Here is a 16,750-nt window from a genome sequence, read left to right as displayed (position 1 = left end):
CTGAGGAGATGGCTCAGTTGGTAAAGTGTTTGTTATTCATGTGTTAGGACCTGATTTGTAATCCCCAACACCCATGGAGAAAAAGCCTGGTTTAGCAGTTTCCACCTGTAATCTTAGTACTAACATTGGGAAGGTGGAGACCAGAGGATCGGTCAGTGGGACTTACTAGACAGCCAATGTAGCCCAACTGATAGACTCCTTGTCTCAAAAAACAAGATGGTTGTGAGGCATGATGGCACACACCTTTAGTCCTCGAATTTGGTAGGCAGAAGCACGTGGATCTCTGTGAGTTCAGAGCCATTCAGGGCTACAGAGACATTCCATGTCTCAGAGAAAAAAACAAAAACAAAACAGAATGGCTCAGTAGTTGATGGTCCTGCTGTGCAAGTCTGGCAACTTGGGTTCCATGCCTGGAACCACATAAAGGCAGAAGGAGAAAACTTGGTCCCAGAAATTGTCCTCTGACCTCCATACACACAACATGGCACATGCACACCCCATACACACATCAGGCACATACACATACATACACAGTACAATAGATATACACCAGAACTGTAGGACTGAAGAGGCCCTGGTGAAGTGAAGGGATGTTGCGGGGTATTTGATTACACTGTGAACTCCGAATTATTTACCAGAAAAACCTGCTTCTAGCTGCAATGTGGTTCAGCCACAGCACACACCTTTAATCCAAGACCTTTCTGCTTGAATACTGTAAACAAGATTAAATAAAAATCAACCATGGGTCAAGAGCAAGCAACCAGTTGATAGAAAAAAACCATAGTGACTAAGAGGAAGTCAGAAGGACCAGGAGAGAGACGCACAGGAAATAGAAGGGCGGGACATCTGTCAAAGGAGTTTTTGAGGCGGTGTAGGAGAAAGTTCTCTTTCTGGGACGTCAGCAGAAGAGGAAGCAGCTGGGTGCTTTCTCTGCCTAAGCTAGCAGGGTTTTCACCCAGCATCTGGCTCTGATAAAATAGAATGATACTTAGTTTAAAACAACAAAGGAGTTCAAGAGAACCACCAGGAAAGGAATTACAACTTCTCCCCAACATGCCAAAACCCCAAGAACACACAGCACCATATGGAGCCTCCTAGAACCAGAGGAGAACTGAGAATTTCACCTTTCAAATCTGCGCAAATGTGCCAGCAATTCACTCAATAAGTATTCTCTTTCTTATTTTCTGTTCATTATAATCTCAGCCTGCATGTTTGTCTCTCGGGGCTTTGCCTTTGTTTGTATGTTGCTCAGTTTAGTCTTAGGGCTGCCGTGTGTGTCTCACAGCCAGTTTGCTGTAAGGATTCCTTCCAGACTGTGCTCACCAGGCACCTCTCAGATGCTGCCCTCTCCTTCCTGTGCCATTTCTTCCTTTTCTCATCCTTATCCCCTCCTCTTTTTACTAACTAGCTATAACCTTCCACGGCTTTAAAAAGCTCAAAAGCCTGTGGACCTCAGCGGGACCCATTTTCCCATCCTAACTACTTTACCCACTCTTTTGTACATTTTTAAAGTCAGTCAATCTAGTTTTTAATCCTTCTTCTTCTTTTTTGGGGGTTTGTTGTTGTTGTTGTTGTTTTTGTTTTTTTGGTTTTTTGGTTTTTGAGACAGGGTTTCTCTGTGTAGCTTTGCGCCTTTCCTGGAACTCACTTGGTAGCCCAGGCTGGCCTCGAACTCACAGAGATCCGCCTGCCTCTGCCTCCCGAGTGCTGGTTAGGCGTGCGCCGCCGCCTGGCTAATCCTTCTTCTTAACTACTGTTCTAGTTAGTCAACTTGGCACAAGTCAGGGCCATCTAAGAAGAGGAAGCTTCAACTGAAAAAATGCCTCATTAGATTAGGCTGTAGACAAGTCTGTGGCGACAATTTCTTGATTAGTTATTGGTGTGAAAGGGCCCAACTCACAGCACAGTGCCACCCTGGACAAGTGGTCCTGAGGTGTGTAAGAGCAATTCAGCAGGCCAGTAAGCAGCACTCCTCCATAGCTTCTGCTTCAGTTTCCACCTCCAGGTTTGGGCCCTGCTGGAGCTCCTTCAACAATGGACTGGGATGTAGAACTGCAAGCTGAAATGAACCTTTTCCTCACCAATTTGCTTTTGGTCTTGGTGTTTTTATCACAGCAATGGGAACTTTCACTAAGAAACCTGCCCCACTTCCTCCCACTCCTGATAGTAACTAACCTCTGAGGCTACTCTGTACTGTCCTTAGTTGTTGATCTTCCAACAGTTACTGAGACCAAAGTAACCACTGTTGTACATAATATTAAAATAAATAAATCTTCAAAACAAATGACATCAAATACTGGCAAGGATATGGGGAAAGAAGAAATGTTATTCACTGCTGATGGGGGTGTATGTCAGTGCAGTCACTATGGAAGTCGGTGTGGAGCTAAAATTAAGAGCTGAAGAGATATCTCAGTGGTTAAGAGCACTGACTGCTCTTCCAAAGGATCCAGGTTCAATTCCCAGCACCCACATGGCAGCTTACAACTTTCTGTAACTCCAGTTCCAGGGGATTCAAGACCCTCACACAGGCATACAAGCAAGCAAAATACCAATGCACATGAAATGTAAAAAAGTTGTCTTCTAACATATATGTGTGTGTGTGTGTGTGTAAATGTGTGTATATATGTATATATGTCCATATGTGTATGTATATATTTTTTACTATATAACACACACACACATATGTATATATAGTAACAATAAACCTACCGTGTTTGGTTATACCATTCCTCAGAATATACCCAAAAGACCCCACATTTACAGAGAAATCTGCACATCTGTGTTTATCACTGATCTATTCACAATACCTAGGAAATAGAACCATCCTAGGATCCTAGGTTATCAACTGCTGAATGGATAATGAAAACAGGGGATATATATATATAGTGGAATTTTATTCAGCTTTAAAGAAAAATGAAATTTCCAGGGAAATTGATGAAACTAGAAAATATTTTACTAATTGGGTTAACAAAAAGTGTGCTGATTGAGTTTTGTCAACTCGGCACAAACCTAGACATATCTGAAGAGAATCTTCACTGAAAAAATGGCTCCATGTTGTTGCTCGAGTCCTAAGTGGTCTTATAATAAAAACCCGGAACCAGATATTGGGGTAAATGCTGAAAGATCAGAAAGACAAAGGAACAAACACAGCCACTTCTCACCTCACCAAGTCCTCAACCGATCTCCAGGAATCCTCAGACTGAATGCCTCTGAGTCCTCAGCAAAAAGGTCTCTAGTTCCTGTCTCCTCACACCTTATATGTCTTTCTCTGCCCAGCCATTCCACTTCCTATCTCAACCTTCCTAGTGCTGGGATTAATGGTGTGTATGCTTCCCACATACTGGGGTTAAAGATGTGTGCCACCACTGCTGGCTCTTGTTTTCTCTCCTAGACTGAGTCAATCTCATGTAGTCCAGGGCGGTTTTGAACTCAAAGAGATCCAGATGGAGCTCTGCCTCATGAGTGCTAGGACTAAAGGTGTGTTTAATCCTAGCCTCTGTTTAATCTAGTGGCTGGCTCTGTCCTCTGATCTTCAGGCAAATTTTATTAGAGTACAACAATATCAACAATGTCTAGGAAGAAATAGAGAAAATGCCTCCATAAGATTGACCCCTACAAATCTGCAAGGCGTTTTCTGATTAATAGTCAATGTGGGAGGGCCCAACTCACAGGGGATGATGTCATTCCTGGACAAGGCGGTTCTGAAAGCTATAAGAAAACAGGCTGAGAGCTGGGTGTGGTGTCACACATCTTTAATGTCAGCACTCAGCAGACAGAGGCAGATGTATCTCTGAGTTTAAGGCCACCCTGGTCTATATTGTCATTGTTCTTGGTTGTCCAGAAGTAGGTGGCAAGACCCTATTGCTGAGAACACAACACACTTTGCTTGATGGACAAAGAAATCAACTGAACCTGACCTAAAAATTCCCTTCCGCTGACTAGCTTTCACAGTGCCAGAGGTGCTCTGCAGGCTGCTGGGAGAAAAAGCCATCCGAGGCATCCCTGCAGCTAACACTGCATGTTGTAGGCCAACCTGCCAAGATATGCCCACAGGTGCCATAGTAGTTCATACAGTAACCAAGTGCTTTGGGATCGGATTGAAGGCCTGCTCCCTAGGGAGGAATTCAGGACTGGTGTGGTGAACCTGGAGAAAACCCTGGCTCAGGAAATCACAGCCTCTGGGAGGAACTTATTATTGTTGTTTTCCTTAAATGGTATGTTTGTCAAGCCACATTCTTGACAGGGTTTCTCTGTGTAGTTTTGGTGCCTGTCCTGGATCTCGCTCTGTAGACCAGGCTGGCCTGGAACTCACAGAGATCCACCTGACTCTGCCTCCCAAGTGCTGGGATTAAAGACATGTGCCACTGCCTCCGGCCACATTCTAAATATTTATGTGTATGCCCATGGATCATTGCTTCCCTCAACCTGGCCAGAAAAGCTTCTCTTTGCATCAGTCAACAGTTAATGCAGAAACTAATAACTGGTCAAACTACAGAGAATAAGTGATGCTGAGTGGTCAGTCTTTTTTATTTTTTATTAATTTATTTGGTTCGTTTGGTTTGGTTTGGGTTTTTGAGACAGGATCTCACTATGTAGCCCTGGCTGTCCTGGAACTCTATGTAGACCAGGCTGGCCTCAAACTTACAGAGATCCGCCTGCCTCTGCCTCCTGAGTGCTGGGATAAAAGGTGTGCGTGACCACACCTAGCAGAGTGCTCAGCCTTTAATGAGACTTCTGTATCAGCAACCACCAGGTCTAGGGAACACTGAGGTAGAGGAGGAGAAGGAATGTAAGAACTGGAGGAGGAAGCGCTGTGAAATGAGGTCTTTGGACGTGACATGGCCGCTCACTCACGAACTCACTGCCACATGTTTACCTGCACAAGGTCAAGCCAACAAAACCAGGCAACAATCCAGCAGACCGGACTAACTCAAGAGAGAAGAGGAGGAAGAGGATGAGGAAGAAGAGGAGTGTGAGGATAGGGTTTGGTTGAGTATGACCAAGATACATTGTATGCACGTAAGAAATTGTCAAAGAATAAATAAGACATTCTTAAAAAAATGAATAAGTTCAAGTGTCTTAGTTAGGGTTTCTATTGCTGTGCAGAGACACCATGACCACAGCAACTCTTATAAAGAAAACATTTAATTGAGGAGACTTACACTTTCAGAGGTTTAGTCCGTTATCATCATGGCAGGAAACATGGCAGCGTACAGGCAGACGTGGTGCTAGAGAAGGAACTGAGAGTTCTACATCTTGATCTGAAGGCAGCAGCAGAAGACTGTGTACCACACTGGGCATAGCTTGAGCATGTGAGACCTCAAAGCCCACCTCCCCACACACAGTGACATATTCCTCTCAAAAAAAAAAAAAAAAAAAAAAAGCCACTCCCTATGGGCCAACCATTCAAACACATGAGTCTATGGGGGTCATTCCTATTCAAACCACCACAAAAGCAATAGTAGTCACCAGACATCAATCTGCACAGGTACATGCACACATATGCATACATTGAATACACACACAAATATACAAAAATATCTTGTGCTTGCATCAGCAGCACATATACTAAAATTGAAAACAAAAACAGATTAGCACAGCCCTAAACAAGAATGAAATGTAAATTTGTGAAGTGTTCCATTAAAAAAAAAAATACTTGGGGAAGGTTGACTAGAGATGGATCAGAAGTTAAAAGCACTAGCTGCTCTTCTGAAGGACCTGGGTTTGATTCCCAGCACCCTCATGCCTGCTCATAACTGTCTGTAACTCAAGTTCCAGGGGATCTGACACTCTCTTCTGGCTTCTGTGGGCTCTGGGCACTCTTACGGTGCAGATATGCATGCAGGCAGAACACCCACGCTAACAAAATTAAAAAGAAAATAACTGGGGGGCTGGAGAGATGGCTCAGCAGTTAAGAGCACTGACTGCTCTTCCCGAGGACCTGGGTTCAATTCCCGGCACCCATATGGCAGCTCACAGCTGTCTGTAACTCCAAGATCTGACACCCTCACACAAACATACATGCAGGCAAAACACCAATGCACATAAAACAATAAATAAAAAGACCCTTTAAAAAAAAAAGAAAAAGAAAAGAACTGTTAAACCCCTTAGTAACCTTCCTCTGCCTACCCAAGAGAGACACCCTCAACTCTTGTTCAATGACCTCCTAGAAAGGGACAAGTCTCCCTCACTTGGAAAAGAGCAGAGAGGCCTAGTATCATCCAAAGGTACGTGGTAGGATGAATCTGGCCAGCAGTGGACAAAGCAGGCTAACCTCTGCCTGGCATGTCACTCCCTCTTTTGAGAGGCAGGCAGTTTAGCTTGGCTGGGGACGTTTCTCATTCCTGAAACGAGAAACCTGAATTAGGGTTCCTGAGTCACAAGGTGTCGGTCTAGACAGAGGGTAAGTGAGCCAATGGGTCCCCATCAGACCCAGCCCTCTCCATGAACCCTAGGTCCAAATAAAAGTAATAAAGCTGCCGGTGTCTGTATCTTTACTGTCCCCAAGACACTCCACACAGCCCTGAACCCCCACTGTTGGCACAAGAAGCCAGAACCCTAAACCCCCGGGGCCTTTTTTAACTGTGAGTGTGTGTGTGTGTGTGTGTGTGTGTGTGTGTGTGTGTGTGTGTGTGTTCACAGACAATTTTTTTTTGAGTCAGCTTTCTTGAAGCCCTGTGGGTTTGGAGGCTCAAACTCAGGTTGTCAGTTCTAGTAACAAGCACCTTTACCTGCCGAGCCATCTTTCCAACCCGGGGACTTTCTTTTAGGACCTAGAAAGACTAAGGAAGCCCCTTTTCCTCTGGGGCAGGGACTGAAGCCCAGTAGCCACAGTTCTCCCTTCTCTCATTCCTAAGCTCTAAGTCGCCTGGGACCCAGCACTGGCTCTACCCTGGGTGTGGTAAGTGAGCTGTGTCCTTAAGAGCAGGTGGGGAGGGCTGGCTACAGGAGCATAAGAGGTAGGACTAGTTCCCTCCAGACTGCTGGTGTGTGGCCCAGGGCGGAGCCCCTTGGTTTAAAGAGCAGAACCCATCCAGCTGTCCTCAGACTTGCTCTCTGCATCCCGTACCACTAACCTAGCTTGGGTGAGCTTCAGGGTGAGTAGATATTTGCTAGGACTTGGAAGGGGGTGGCCAAGAGACCATTGAAGAAGGTGGTGGATGCTGATCCCAGGACTCTGAGAAGTAAGCAATTGTTTTGGGGGTTGAAGGTGGTGGATACTGATATCAGGACTCTGAGAAGTAAGCAATTGTTTGGGGGTTGTGAGGACAGAGATGGCCTTCCGGGAACTGGAGACTTCTGACTTTGTGACTGTGTAGCAGAGGATTCAGGGTTAGAGGAAGTAAGAGCCAACCTTTAGCAGAAGTACGTGTGAAATGGAAATGAGACATAATGCAGGAGCTGTGGGTTGAGGGAAGGGACAGGAGAAACTGACGAAAGGGAGAAAACCAGCTTCAGAAACTGGCTGGAGCATAAACTCTCATGTCCATGAGTTTTCAGCCAGTTTTCCATCTTAGAGCAAAAGGTCCTGTAGTTTTCATATATTGTAGAAGGTTTTCAGTGCTGGGCTTATTTTTTGTAGGACTGACATAGCTCACTTAAACTCATCTGCATAATTTACAAGGTTGATAGTATTTATAGACACTGAAAACACATATATGATACCAACTAAATCACAGCTGGCAAGTAAATGAGAGGAGACTGGGCCCAGCCAGTTGGTGTTGGATCTGTGCTTTCATTAGGCCAGAGCTAGGTATAGGAGATAGTAATAGTGGCTTCAGAACTGAACCCTTGACACTAGCCTATAGCTACCATCACAGAGAAGGGGAGGAGGATTTTTCTCTGAAATTCAGCTCAACAAGGTGTGTCACATACAACGTGTAAATCGGGCTCTGGGTAGGACCTACTCATAGGAGAAAGGAGCTATGTTTCACACGCCAGCAGGCATTTTTAGCAGGTGCCCATGCTCTGAGTGCAATCTGGGACTGCCTGGAACAGAGTCCCTAGCTCCAAGAGAGGAGGCCTGGAAATGCGCCTTCCAGCCCTGGCGCTGGAGTTTTAGACAATCTATTAATTCAGCCTGGCTACCCAAGGCCCAGATCTTTTCAAACAGAATAGCCAGGGCCTGGACACCTGGTTAGGAAAGCCTCGCTCCTGCTGACTTGGGAAAGCCATTTGACTTCAGTAGGTTTCTCTTCCTGAATCCCCTTCTGTCGCCATCTCTTATGACACAGATGACAGTATCATTGTAAAGCTCTTCATAAAGCCCTCTGTGGTCACTGCAGGGTGTTCAGTTTTGAACACTTAACCAGAATTAACCAGTCCACAAATTAACCAGTCCACATACCAAGGCTGTCACTTGTGCCCTCCATAGATGTGAGAGTAGAAAGCAGTCATTTTCGTAAGTGCTTGCCTCTTAATTCTCACACAAGTTCTGATCTTAATGGAGTGAGCTGTGGCGGGTCAGGTCAGACCAGACCAGAGCCAGAGCCAATCCCACCTACCTCTACTCTGCATCTCCCCTGCAGCCTGCAGCCTGCAGCCTTACCCTGTATCCTGACATGAAGAGAGTAACCCGTGCCTTTCTCCTGGTGCTAGCAGGTGAGTTCTTAATCACTCCACCCAAGACACTGGACACCAGACAGCCTCTCCCCAGAGGATGACTGCTGCCCAATTAATGTGTTTACATTTAAAATGTCAGCGGCATGAAACATTTGTACAGGTGGAATGAGAACACTGAAAAAAAAACTGCTTAGTTGCTATTGAGACAGTGGACTGTGGAAAATGGACAATGCACATTAAGGTGTGCTGTTTCTTCAAGAGGCAAAGGTTCTATCCAAACCTTTGGCTCTATCCAAAGCTTCTGGAGCAAGGTTAAAAATGAATCTAGCATCCTGTTCAGAGCACAAGAAGGAACAGCAGGGCAGGAAATAGGAAGGGCTGTGAATGGGAGACATGGGCTTCAATATGAGTTGCAAAAGCCAAGGCCTGCTTGGGACTGAAAATATGAGAAAGGCACCTGACAGGCCCAGAGTCACTTCCCAGACCCCTCTAGATAGCTGTCATTTTAGACACCAGAGTGAGACAAACACCCGCTTCTTCCACTTCTCCCACCCAGCTCTGCCTCCCTTGGAAGCCAATGAACCAACTGGTGAGTAACCACCACTGCACCCTGGCAAATGACATCTGCCACATGCCTGCATTTCCCCTCTAAGACACCATATCCTGTTTCCTAATCCTGGTGTTCATTTTATTTACTATTTTTCATTTACTGTAGATGAAGGTGGTCCCTTCTATTATGGTAAGAGCTGGTGCCAACCCCCACCCCTACTCGCCCATCCCATTCAATCCTTGTCTACTTTGGGCCTCTTTGCCAGGACAGCTGAGGAGGGTGGTACATAACTCAATACAAAGTGGGGTGGGACATCGAACCTGTTCTTTGTGAGAGCTCAATGCAGTGAGGAAAGAGGGTGCCCTGGGGCATGGAGCTGGGGTTGGAAACCTGGGACTGAGCTCAATGAACCTTGTCCTCCTCTCTCAAGGTTCTTCCACTTTGCCTCTCATGGCACTTGTCCCCATGAAACAATATTACATGATGTACCTATTGGTCTCTTTTTCACTGCCTGGGATCTAAGTGCCATGTGGGCAAACACTTATTTATAGGGCCAGTGAGTGCTTGTAAAGGCCTCCCACAAAACCACACCCCCAACCCCATAAATACCTTTTGAATGAATGTGTAAGGGTACTGTGAGATATTGTCTCCTCTTTGCACACCTCCTCCCCCAAGACTGGGAGAGCCTACAACTGGGTGGATTGATCTTTGGAGGGCTCCTGTGCATCGCTGGAATAGCCATGGCCCTGAGTAAGTACAGGGATTGGCAAGGTCGGGAAAGGAAGGCTCAAACTCAGTCTGGCTGACTATGTTCTTCCTCTCCCAGGTGGCAAGTGCAAATGTAGGCGAAGTCACGAGCCCAGGTAAGACAGTGACCCAGTTGTATGTACTTTTGGCTGAGCACACCTATGTGGTGATAAACGTTCTAAGACCTACAGAATGACTGACAGCCTGCCTATTCATTGGACTTTAAGTAGGATTTGTTTGAAGATAATAAACCCTCAATGGCCTCAATTCAGGAAAAACCCATTGAAGAAGAGTATTAAGGTGTGCCCCCAAGTGGGCATGGCAGTGCACACCTATATTCCCAGAACTTGGTAAAAGTAGATTAGGTCAAGGTCATTTTTGGTTACATACCAAATTCAAGACTAGCCTGAGCTACATGAGACCCTATCTCAAAAGCTCAAATATATGCCATCTCTTTGTAAGGACAACAGATCTTGATGCTAATCTGAGTGCTTCCTTTCTCTAGTTCCTTACCTGGGAAAGGCACCCCACTCATCACTCCAGGTGAGCTGGACCCCTTCAAGATGCAGGGATGGAGACTGATGGGGTAGCAGAGGGAATAGGTGACTGAAACTGACCCAACTCACCACAGGCTCTGCAGGTACCTGCTGAATTGAACAGCGGACAAACTTGGAAGCTGCTCTTGCCAGTCTCCTGTTCCTACTCTCTGAAGACCTCCCCTTCCACGATGGCCTCTCTAGCGCATACTGCTAAGTCTTCTGTGATAGGGAAGGGTGACCCAAGCTTATTTTGTATTAAATTGGTCTTGCTGCTCCTTTTGTGGTCTTGTGAACCCTCTGTGGATGTGGTGGGGAGGACAGGGGTGTGGAATTGTCTGGGGAGTTGTCTAGGTCCTCTATCTTTTTATCTGGAAGCCCACTCCCAGCAAGACCCTACTAATTGTGTGCCACAAATGTTCAATCCAGTCTAGCAAGACCCACAGAAATAAATGTACCATGGAAGGTGCACAATGTTTTATCCAAAGACTATTCTTCACTCTGTGCCTAGAGAACCCAGCAGTCCTGACACAATCTAGAATGTTCCTCAGTGGCTCAGCTGCTCTAAAACCGCATCCCATTCATCAGGGCTCCATTAACCCATCTGCCCTGGTAAAATCTTGTATAGCCCTCAGACCAGCACATGAGGGAATTTCCAATGTCCTAGGGCACGAGTGTATCCAGTCTCATGACAGTAAGAACAGTTAAATGGCAAAAGCCAGAACCCAAAGGACCTCTTGGTAGCATCCCACCTCTTGACTAGGGTAGAATGCTAGGTGTTTGGAGCAGGAAGTGGGCAGGTAATGCTGGTGGTCCAGAATCAGGTCCAGAAGTACCTGAACTGCGCCCTCAGAGGTAAAAAGTTAGAAAAATTTGCTGCAGAATCGTCCTGAATGAGGAAACGGGGCATGCAAATGTCCAGGGGGGCAAAATGACCTGGGCTGTGCCTCTGTGTGACTGTAATGCAGGTATGATCCAGAGAGGCAGCAGCTTCAGGGGCACCAAAAGAACTTGAGAACGAAACCTGCCGGCGCCCCCTTGAGGCACTTCGCAGTGCTCTTCAGCTCTGGTGGAGGCCTGCTCAAAACCTCCAGTGACAGGTTGAGCTTTTTGTCTCACAAGCTAAGACTTAGGAAGCTCTGCTATACACAACTCTATTGGAGTGAAACTGGCTCTTGCCTAATACACCTTTGATTGGAGATGTAGATCACTTTCCAGCCACACATCTGGGAGAAGCTACCAGACAGATCCCACCTATTTTCAGCTGCTTTTCCTATGTATGCTGCATGGTAGCAGAACTCTCAAGTACTTCCTTTTGCTTTCTGGCTGCCAAACACTGCACTAGCTTGTGACTTGAACTAGCTAGCCTTGAACTTTCTATGAAACACAAGTTCAAATTGAAGCTCTGTTCTGTTCCTCTTGCCTTCATCAACTACAAGGAAATTTAATTGTGGACCATCACATTGGTTTATGTGGTGCTGGGACACAAACCCAGGGCTTCATGAATGGTAGGAAAGGGCTCTGCCAACTGAGCAATATCCCCAGCTTTAAAATGTTTCTCAAAATTTAGATCCCGTCCCCATTAGCAACCATTCCGAGGTTCAAGGCTTCAGTGTCCTGTCTGTGGCTTGTGAGTACCAAATCACAAGCTTATTCTGCAGGAAAAAAATAAGGAAACATGGGATGCTGGCTTTGTAATGGGGGCAAGAGAGAAGAGTAAGCTATGAGCTCCAGAGAGATGTACAAGGTCTGAACAGCAAAATCTCTAGGGAAAAGGCTTTCTTTTCCCCCGAGAAGTGGTTCAGATTAAAAATTGCCTCTCTCCAAGTTTTTCTGTGTAGTTACTGGAAGCACTTCTGAGCACCCGATCACTAGACTATTATGTCTTGGAAGGAGACAAGTTCACAACTCCTTCCCATCCTGTCCACTCAGCTTAATAGCCTAGGAGCTGGGGGTTCTACTATCCCAGCAGTTCTCAACCTGTGGCTTTCAACCCTTTGGGCGTCAACCATCCCTTTCATAGGGGATGCCTAAGACCATCAGGGGAGAAAATATTTGCAGTATGGCTCGTAATAGCAGCCAAGTAAATTATGAAGTAGCAATGAAATAATGTAATGATAGGGGGTCACATGAGAACCTATTAAAGGCTTGCAGCATTAGAGATTAAAAAACACTGTACTTACTACTCTCTGAGGTACACAAAAGTTATCACATGGTGTCAAGTCCACAGCCTCAAAATCAGGAATTCCTCCTGTTCCTGAAGAACCTTGTTTTCTATCCAGACAGCCCAGTGGCTAGGCCTACTTTGATTGTGTCCCTCCTGCTTATCTGCCATATTGAAGATTATCTAGTTTTTGTCTGTTTGTTTTTGAGGCAGGGTCTCATGTAGCCTACCTTGACCTTGAACTGCTAATCTTCCATCTTTGAGACTGCTGAGATTAGTCAGAGACATTGTATCTGGTTTTACTGTTCTGGGCATGAAACTCAACCATGTACATGATGTGCAGGTATTCTACAACTTAAGATATACCCCTATCATTTGAGCATGCTGTTCAGGTATTCTGTAAGATATACCCCTACCTGATACTTAAAACTAGAATAACATAGAACAAATTAATACAAGTATGATGGGCAAGCGTCTTTAATTTCAGGACCTGGGAAGTAGACAATCACAGCAAGTTTGAGACTAGTGTGGCCTAGTGAGTTTCAGGTCTGCCAGAACTCCACATAAGATATTCCCAAAAACAAGAGGCTGGGAGAAATGGCTCATTTGGTAATGACAAGAGTTTGGATCTTATCTAAAAGCCAGGCACAGCAATGCATACCTGTAACCCTATGGAAGGATGTGGGGTTGAGTAGGTGGATCCTTACAGCTCATTGGCTGGTCAGCCTAGCTGAACTGATGAGCTCCAGGTTCTGCTCCCAAAAAATTAGGTATAAAGTGACCAAAAGACACCAACTTCTGATATACATGTGAACATGCATGCACCTGTCCTCACATGTACACCACACACACACACAATGTACTGGGCAGAAGAAATGTCTCAGCAAGATGCCACCAAGTTTGCCATAATTTTTTGATCTCCAGGACCAAAGGGTATAAGGGAAATATGACCTCAAGCTGTTATCTGACCATAACTGTAACAAGGCCTAGTAAGGATCTGAGTTTGATAGGAGTATCAAGAGCTGCATAGCAACTCTTAGAAACACCCCCTCCAAGAAGGTACAGGCTCAGGAGAGAAAACTAACTTCACATGAATGGAAAAGCTGAAAAGCGCTCTGCAGGGTTATAGACAAGTAAACAACTGCTGGGGAGATTCACCAGCCAAATTCTCCACCAACCTGCAGGTCATGCAGGGACTCCAGGTTTCAAATCCTTCATGGAGTCATTACCCAAGCTGGGGTGGGTTGCATTGGAGTCATCCCTATTCCTAGGTAACCCCCAACTTGTACTTAAGAAAAGGATCACGAACTTTGCCTGGTAGTGGCTTCCTTATCTGGGGTAAAGAGATATTTTGTACGTGTCTTTCCTCTGCCCGAGTCCTGGTCCAAAGCTGACAAGCCAACTCTCATTGGCTCATCATTGGTACAAAGGACTCATTGGTACAAAGGACTCATCATTTGGTTTACTAAACCTCCAATCTTCATTATTTCTAGATAATGGGTCAGACACATTAAACCATTATGGAACTCTTCGTAGGAACTGCTCACATAAAACCCTTGTAAGCCTTCTAGTAACTCAGTCTTATTTCTAAGTGTAAAATCAGCTTTCCCCAAAACTCAATATATGATAGAATAAACTTACGTGAAGAGCTGTACAATCAGTGTTTTTTCCTCAGTTCGAGATGAACACAGGACCTCATACATATACGTCAAGCACACATGCAGTATTTTTAGCTCTATACCTTGAAAAATACCCATTGTGTTCTGACCACAGACTGACGTATTTCCATCAGACAACCACGATTTTAGGTTTTTGTTGAGCAAATGCTGTGCTACACTACTAAGCTCCCTGCTTTTGTGACAGAAGTAACTGTGGCCAATGAATGACCATGGGTATTTGAATAGAATTACAAACAGGGCAGGATGCCAGATGAGACACTACCAACTCCTCTCCACGCTACAGAATGGACTTTCTTGTCTAACAGATCTGTTTGTTCCGGCGGAGGAATCCTTACTTCCTCCCTAAATCCAGTCAATCCATCAATAACAGTACACCTTGTGCCGAGTGTAAAATATTTGAATGCATCTGCCAAGGATCTTGAGTTGAATGATTTGGACATTGAAGACATACTTCAGCTTCTCCTTTCCCCTCCTTATACCACCTCCCTGCTTGCTGTGTCAGGGATCTCTTTGGGCAACATGCTCTTACCCTTTAGTAGTTCTTCCTAGCTCCAAGAGGAAACACTCATAGTGGATCTTCTGAAAGCAAGGGCCAAGTATCTTTAAGCAGTACTGAAGCCCTGGATAATGAATGAATTGTTTCATGCCCACATTGTAGACACCTCTCCAGTTGGTGAGACTGTTCAGGAGGCAAACATTTATTACCAACCAAAGTTGTTCAGTACTTGGGACCCAACAAATAGATCCAACTTGTGTCCCTCTACACTTGCAACCAGACACACATGAGCCCACAAACAGAAATATAAATGAAGGGGCTAGAGAGTTAGCTCAGTGTTTAAGAGCACTTCTTGAAAATGGACAAAGTTGAGTCCACGCACCCACATGGAGGGTCACCACTTCCTCAGGCTATGCAGACATACACGAATGACCATACATGCCAAAAAACTTTTTTCAGAATTTAAACACACACACACACACACAAAATTTAAACACGGGGGGCTAGATATATGGCTCAGCCGTTTAGAGCACTCACTGGCTGTTCTGCTAGAGGTCCAGAGTTCAATTCCCAGCAACCACATGGTGGCGCACAACCATCTGTAATGAGACCTGGCGCCCTCTTGGGGCCCGCAGGCATACGTGCAGACAGAACATTAAAGAAACCTTATTTAAAAAAAAAAAAAAAAACAATGAAATGCATGTAATTTTAAGGGTTAATATGCTATACTTAGGAGATAATTCAGATTTGCGTCTACAAGGTACATATAGCTTCCTCAAGAAATGAGCTATTTATACCAATAATTAGGAATATCAACAAGACTTCAAAATGTAGTCTTGGCTAGCCTTAGGTATCTGCCTGCCCTGTCTCCAGGTTTACCACAGCCAGCATCTTTTACGTTTTTCTGGTGTCGGCTTCTTCTTTCCCCGAGTACATACAGGTTGCTTTCTGCCTCTACACACAGCCTTGCCTTAACTCGGTTTACAAACAAGTAACTTCGTGATTTCCCATCTTGGCAGACAGTGGACTAAGATAGTGGGTTTCCCATTACTGCAGCTCAGACCACAAATGAGGGACCCACAGCCATTAAAACATGGTTAAATGTATTATGCATACCTTGAGACCACTGGTAAACTCAACCCAGGTAACTCTCCTCCCTAGTTGAAACTCCAGGCTAGCACAAAGGGAACCAGGGCACTACGAGTCCCATTACATCCATCTCAATGGAGACTCGCTCTAACCAATTTGTATAGTCTGGTATTCAGACTGCCAGGATTCCTCCACAATACTCGGCTTCAGGTTAGAGAACTGGTTCTTTTCTAAAAACAGAACAAGACTATGACCTCTAAAATAGGATACACCATTCAGTAGAGATTATGCTCAACACCCAAGATGTCTGCCAAGGATTTGGGTTCCTGTGTCCATTCCTCTTTGGCTAGTTTTTTTGTGTTGTAGACACCCAATAGCTGTACTTTCTCATAACCCCTAAAACCAGTAGCCTACCAGTAGCCTTTGCCAGTAACTGGCCAATCACTTCAGACGGGCCAAAAGGGGGGGGAAAAAAACTTTTACACTGAACATTTAAATTGTTGAGACTCCAGCAAAGTCAACTGCTTTAAAAAAAAAAAAAAAAAAGGTAAATATGATGGCTCGACTTTCAAGAGCACTTACGACTCTTACACTCTGAGAACTCAGGAGTGGTCCCAGTAACTACATGGCACTGCAGTTCTGGGGGTCTAATGCCCTCTTCTGGCCATTTCAGACACCAGGCATGCATGCAGTCCATTTACACATGGAGGCAGAACACACAAACATGCCAAAAATAGTACATAACACATGTAATCACAGGTGGCAGGGCCTATTGCTTCCTTATGTATATTGGACTGCTTATAGTCATTGTCTCTACAACACACACACCACTTTTCATCTTAAAAGACAGTGCTGAACTATGTCTCTCTGCCCTGCCTTACACTATTCAAGCAAGATGGTCTTGAGCTCATGGCAATCTGCATGATT

The 16,750-nt window shown here is 45.1% G+C and overlaps 1 protein-coding gene across 5 annotated transcripts; it reads left to right on the top strand.

The window, feature by feature from the left end:
- The first annotated feature begins 6,948 nt into the window (after nt 1-6,948).
- On the top strand, nt 6,949-11,098 carry Fxyd4 (FXYD domain containing ion transport regulator 4). Of its 5 annotated transcripts, none has more exons than XM_076567712.1 (8): nt 6,954-7,184; nt 8,536-8,601; nt 9,119-9,151; nt 9,278-9,301; nt 9,788-9,862; nt 9,939-9,975; nt 10,365-10,402; nt 10,491-10,887. In XM_076567712.1, the coding sequence occupies exons 2-8, from the start codon at nt 8,562-8,564 to the stop codon at nt 10,508-10,510; spliced, it is 267 nt and encodes an 88-aa protein (XP_076423827.1). In that variant the 5' UTR covers nt 6,954-7,184; nt 8,536-8,561; the 3' UTR covers nt 10,511-10,887. The 5 variants fall into 5 exon arrangements, with proteins under 5 accessions (XP_076423828.1, XP_076423827.1, XP_076423826.1 ...); XM_076567711.1 differs by having other exon boundaries at nt 6,955-7,097; XM_076567710.1 differs by having other exon boundaries at nt 6,955-7,153; nt 7,211-8,601; nt 10,491-10,886.
- The last annotated feature ends 5,652 nt before the right edge of the window (nt 11,099-16,750 follow it).

The sequence above is a fragment of the Peromyscus maniculatus genome, chromosome 3 (assembly GCF_049852395.1).
Source record: "Peromyscus maniculatus bairdii isolate BWxNUB_F1_BW_parent chromosome 3, HU_Pman_BW_mat_3.1, whole genome shotgun sequence".
Taxonomy (NCBI): Eukaryota; Metazoa; Chordata; class Mammalia; order Rodentia; family Cricetidae; genus Peromyscus; species Peromyscus maniculatus.
The sequence above is the reverse complement of the archived record's forward strand: the minus strand, read 5'-3'. Positions and strand labels throughout refer to the sequence as shown.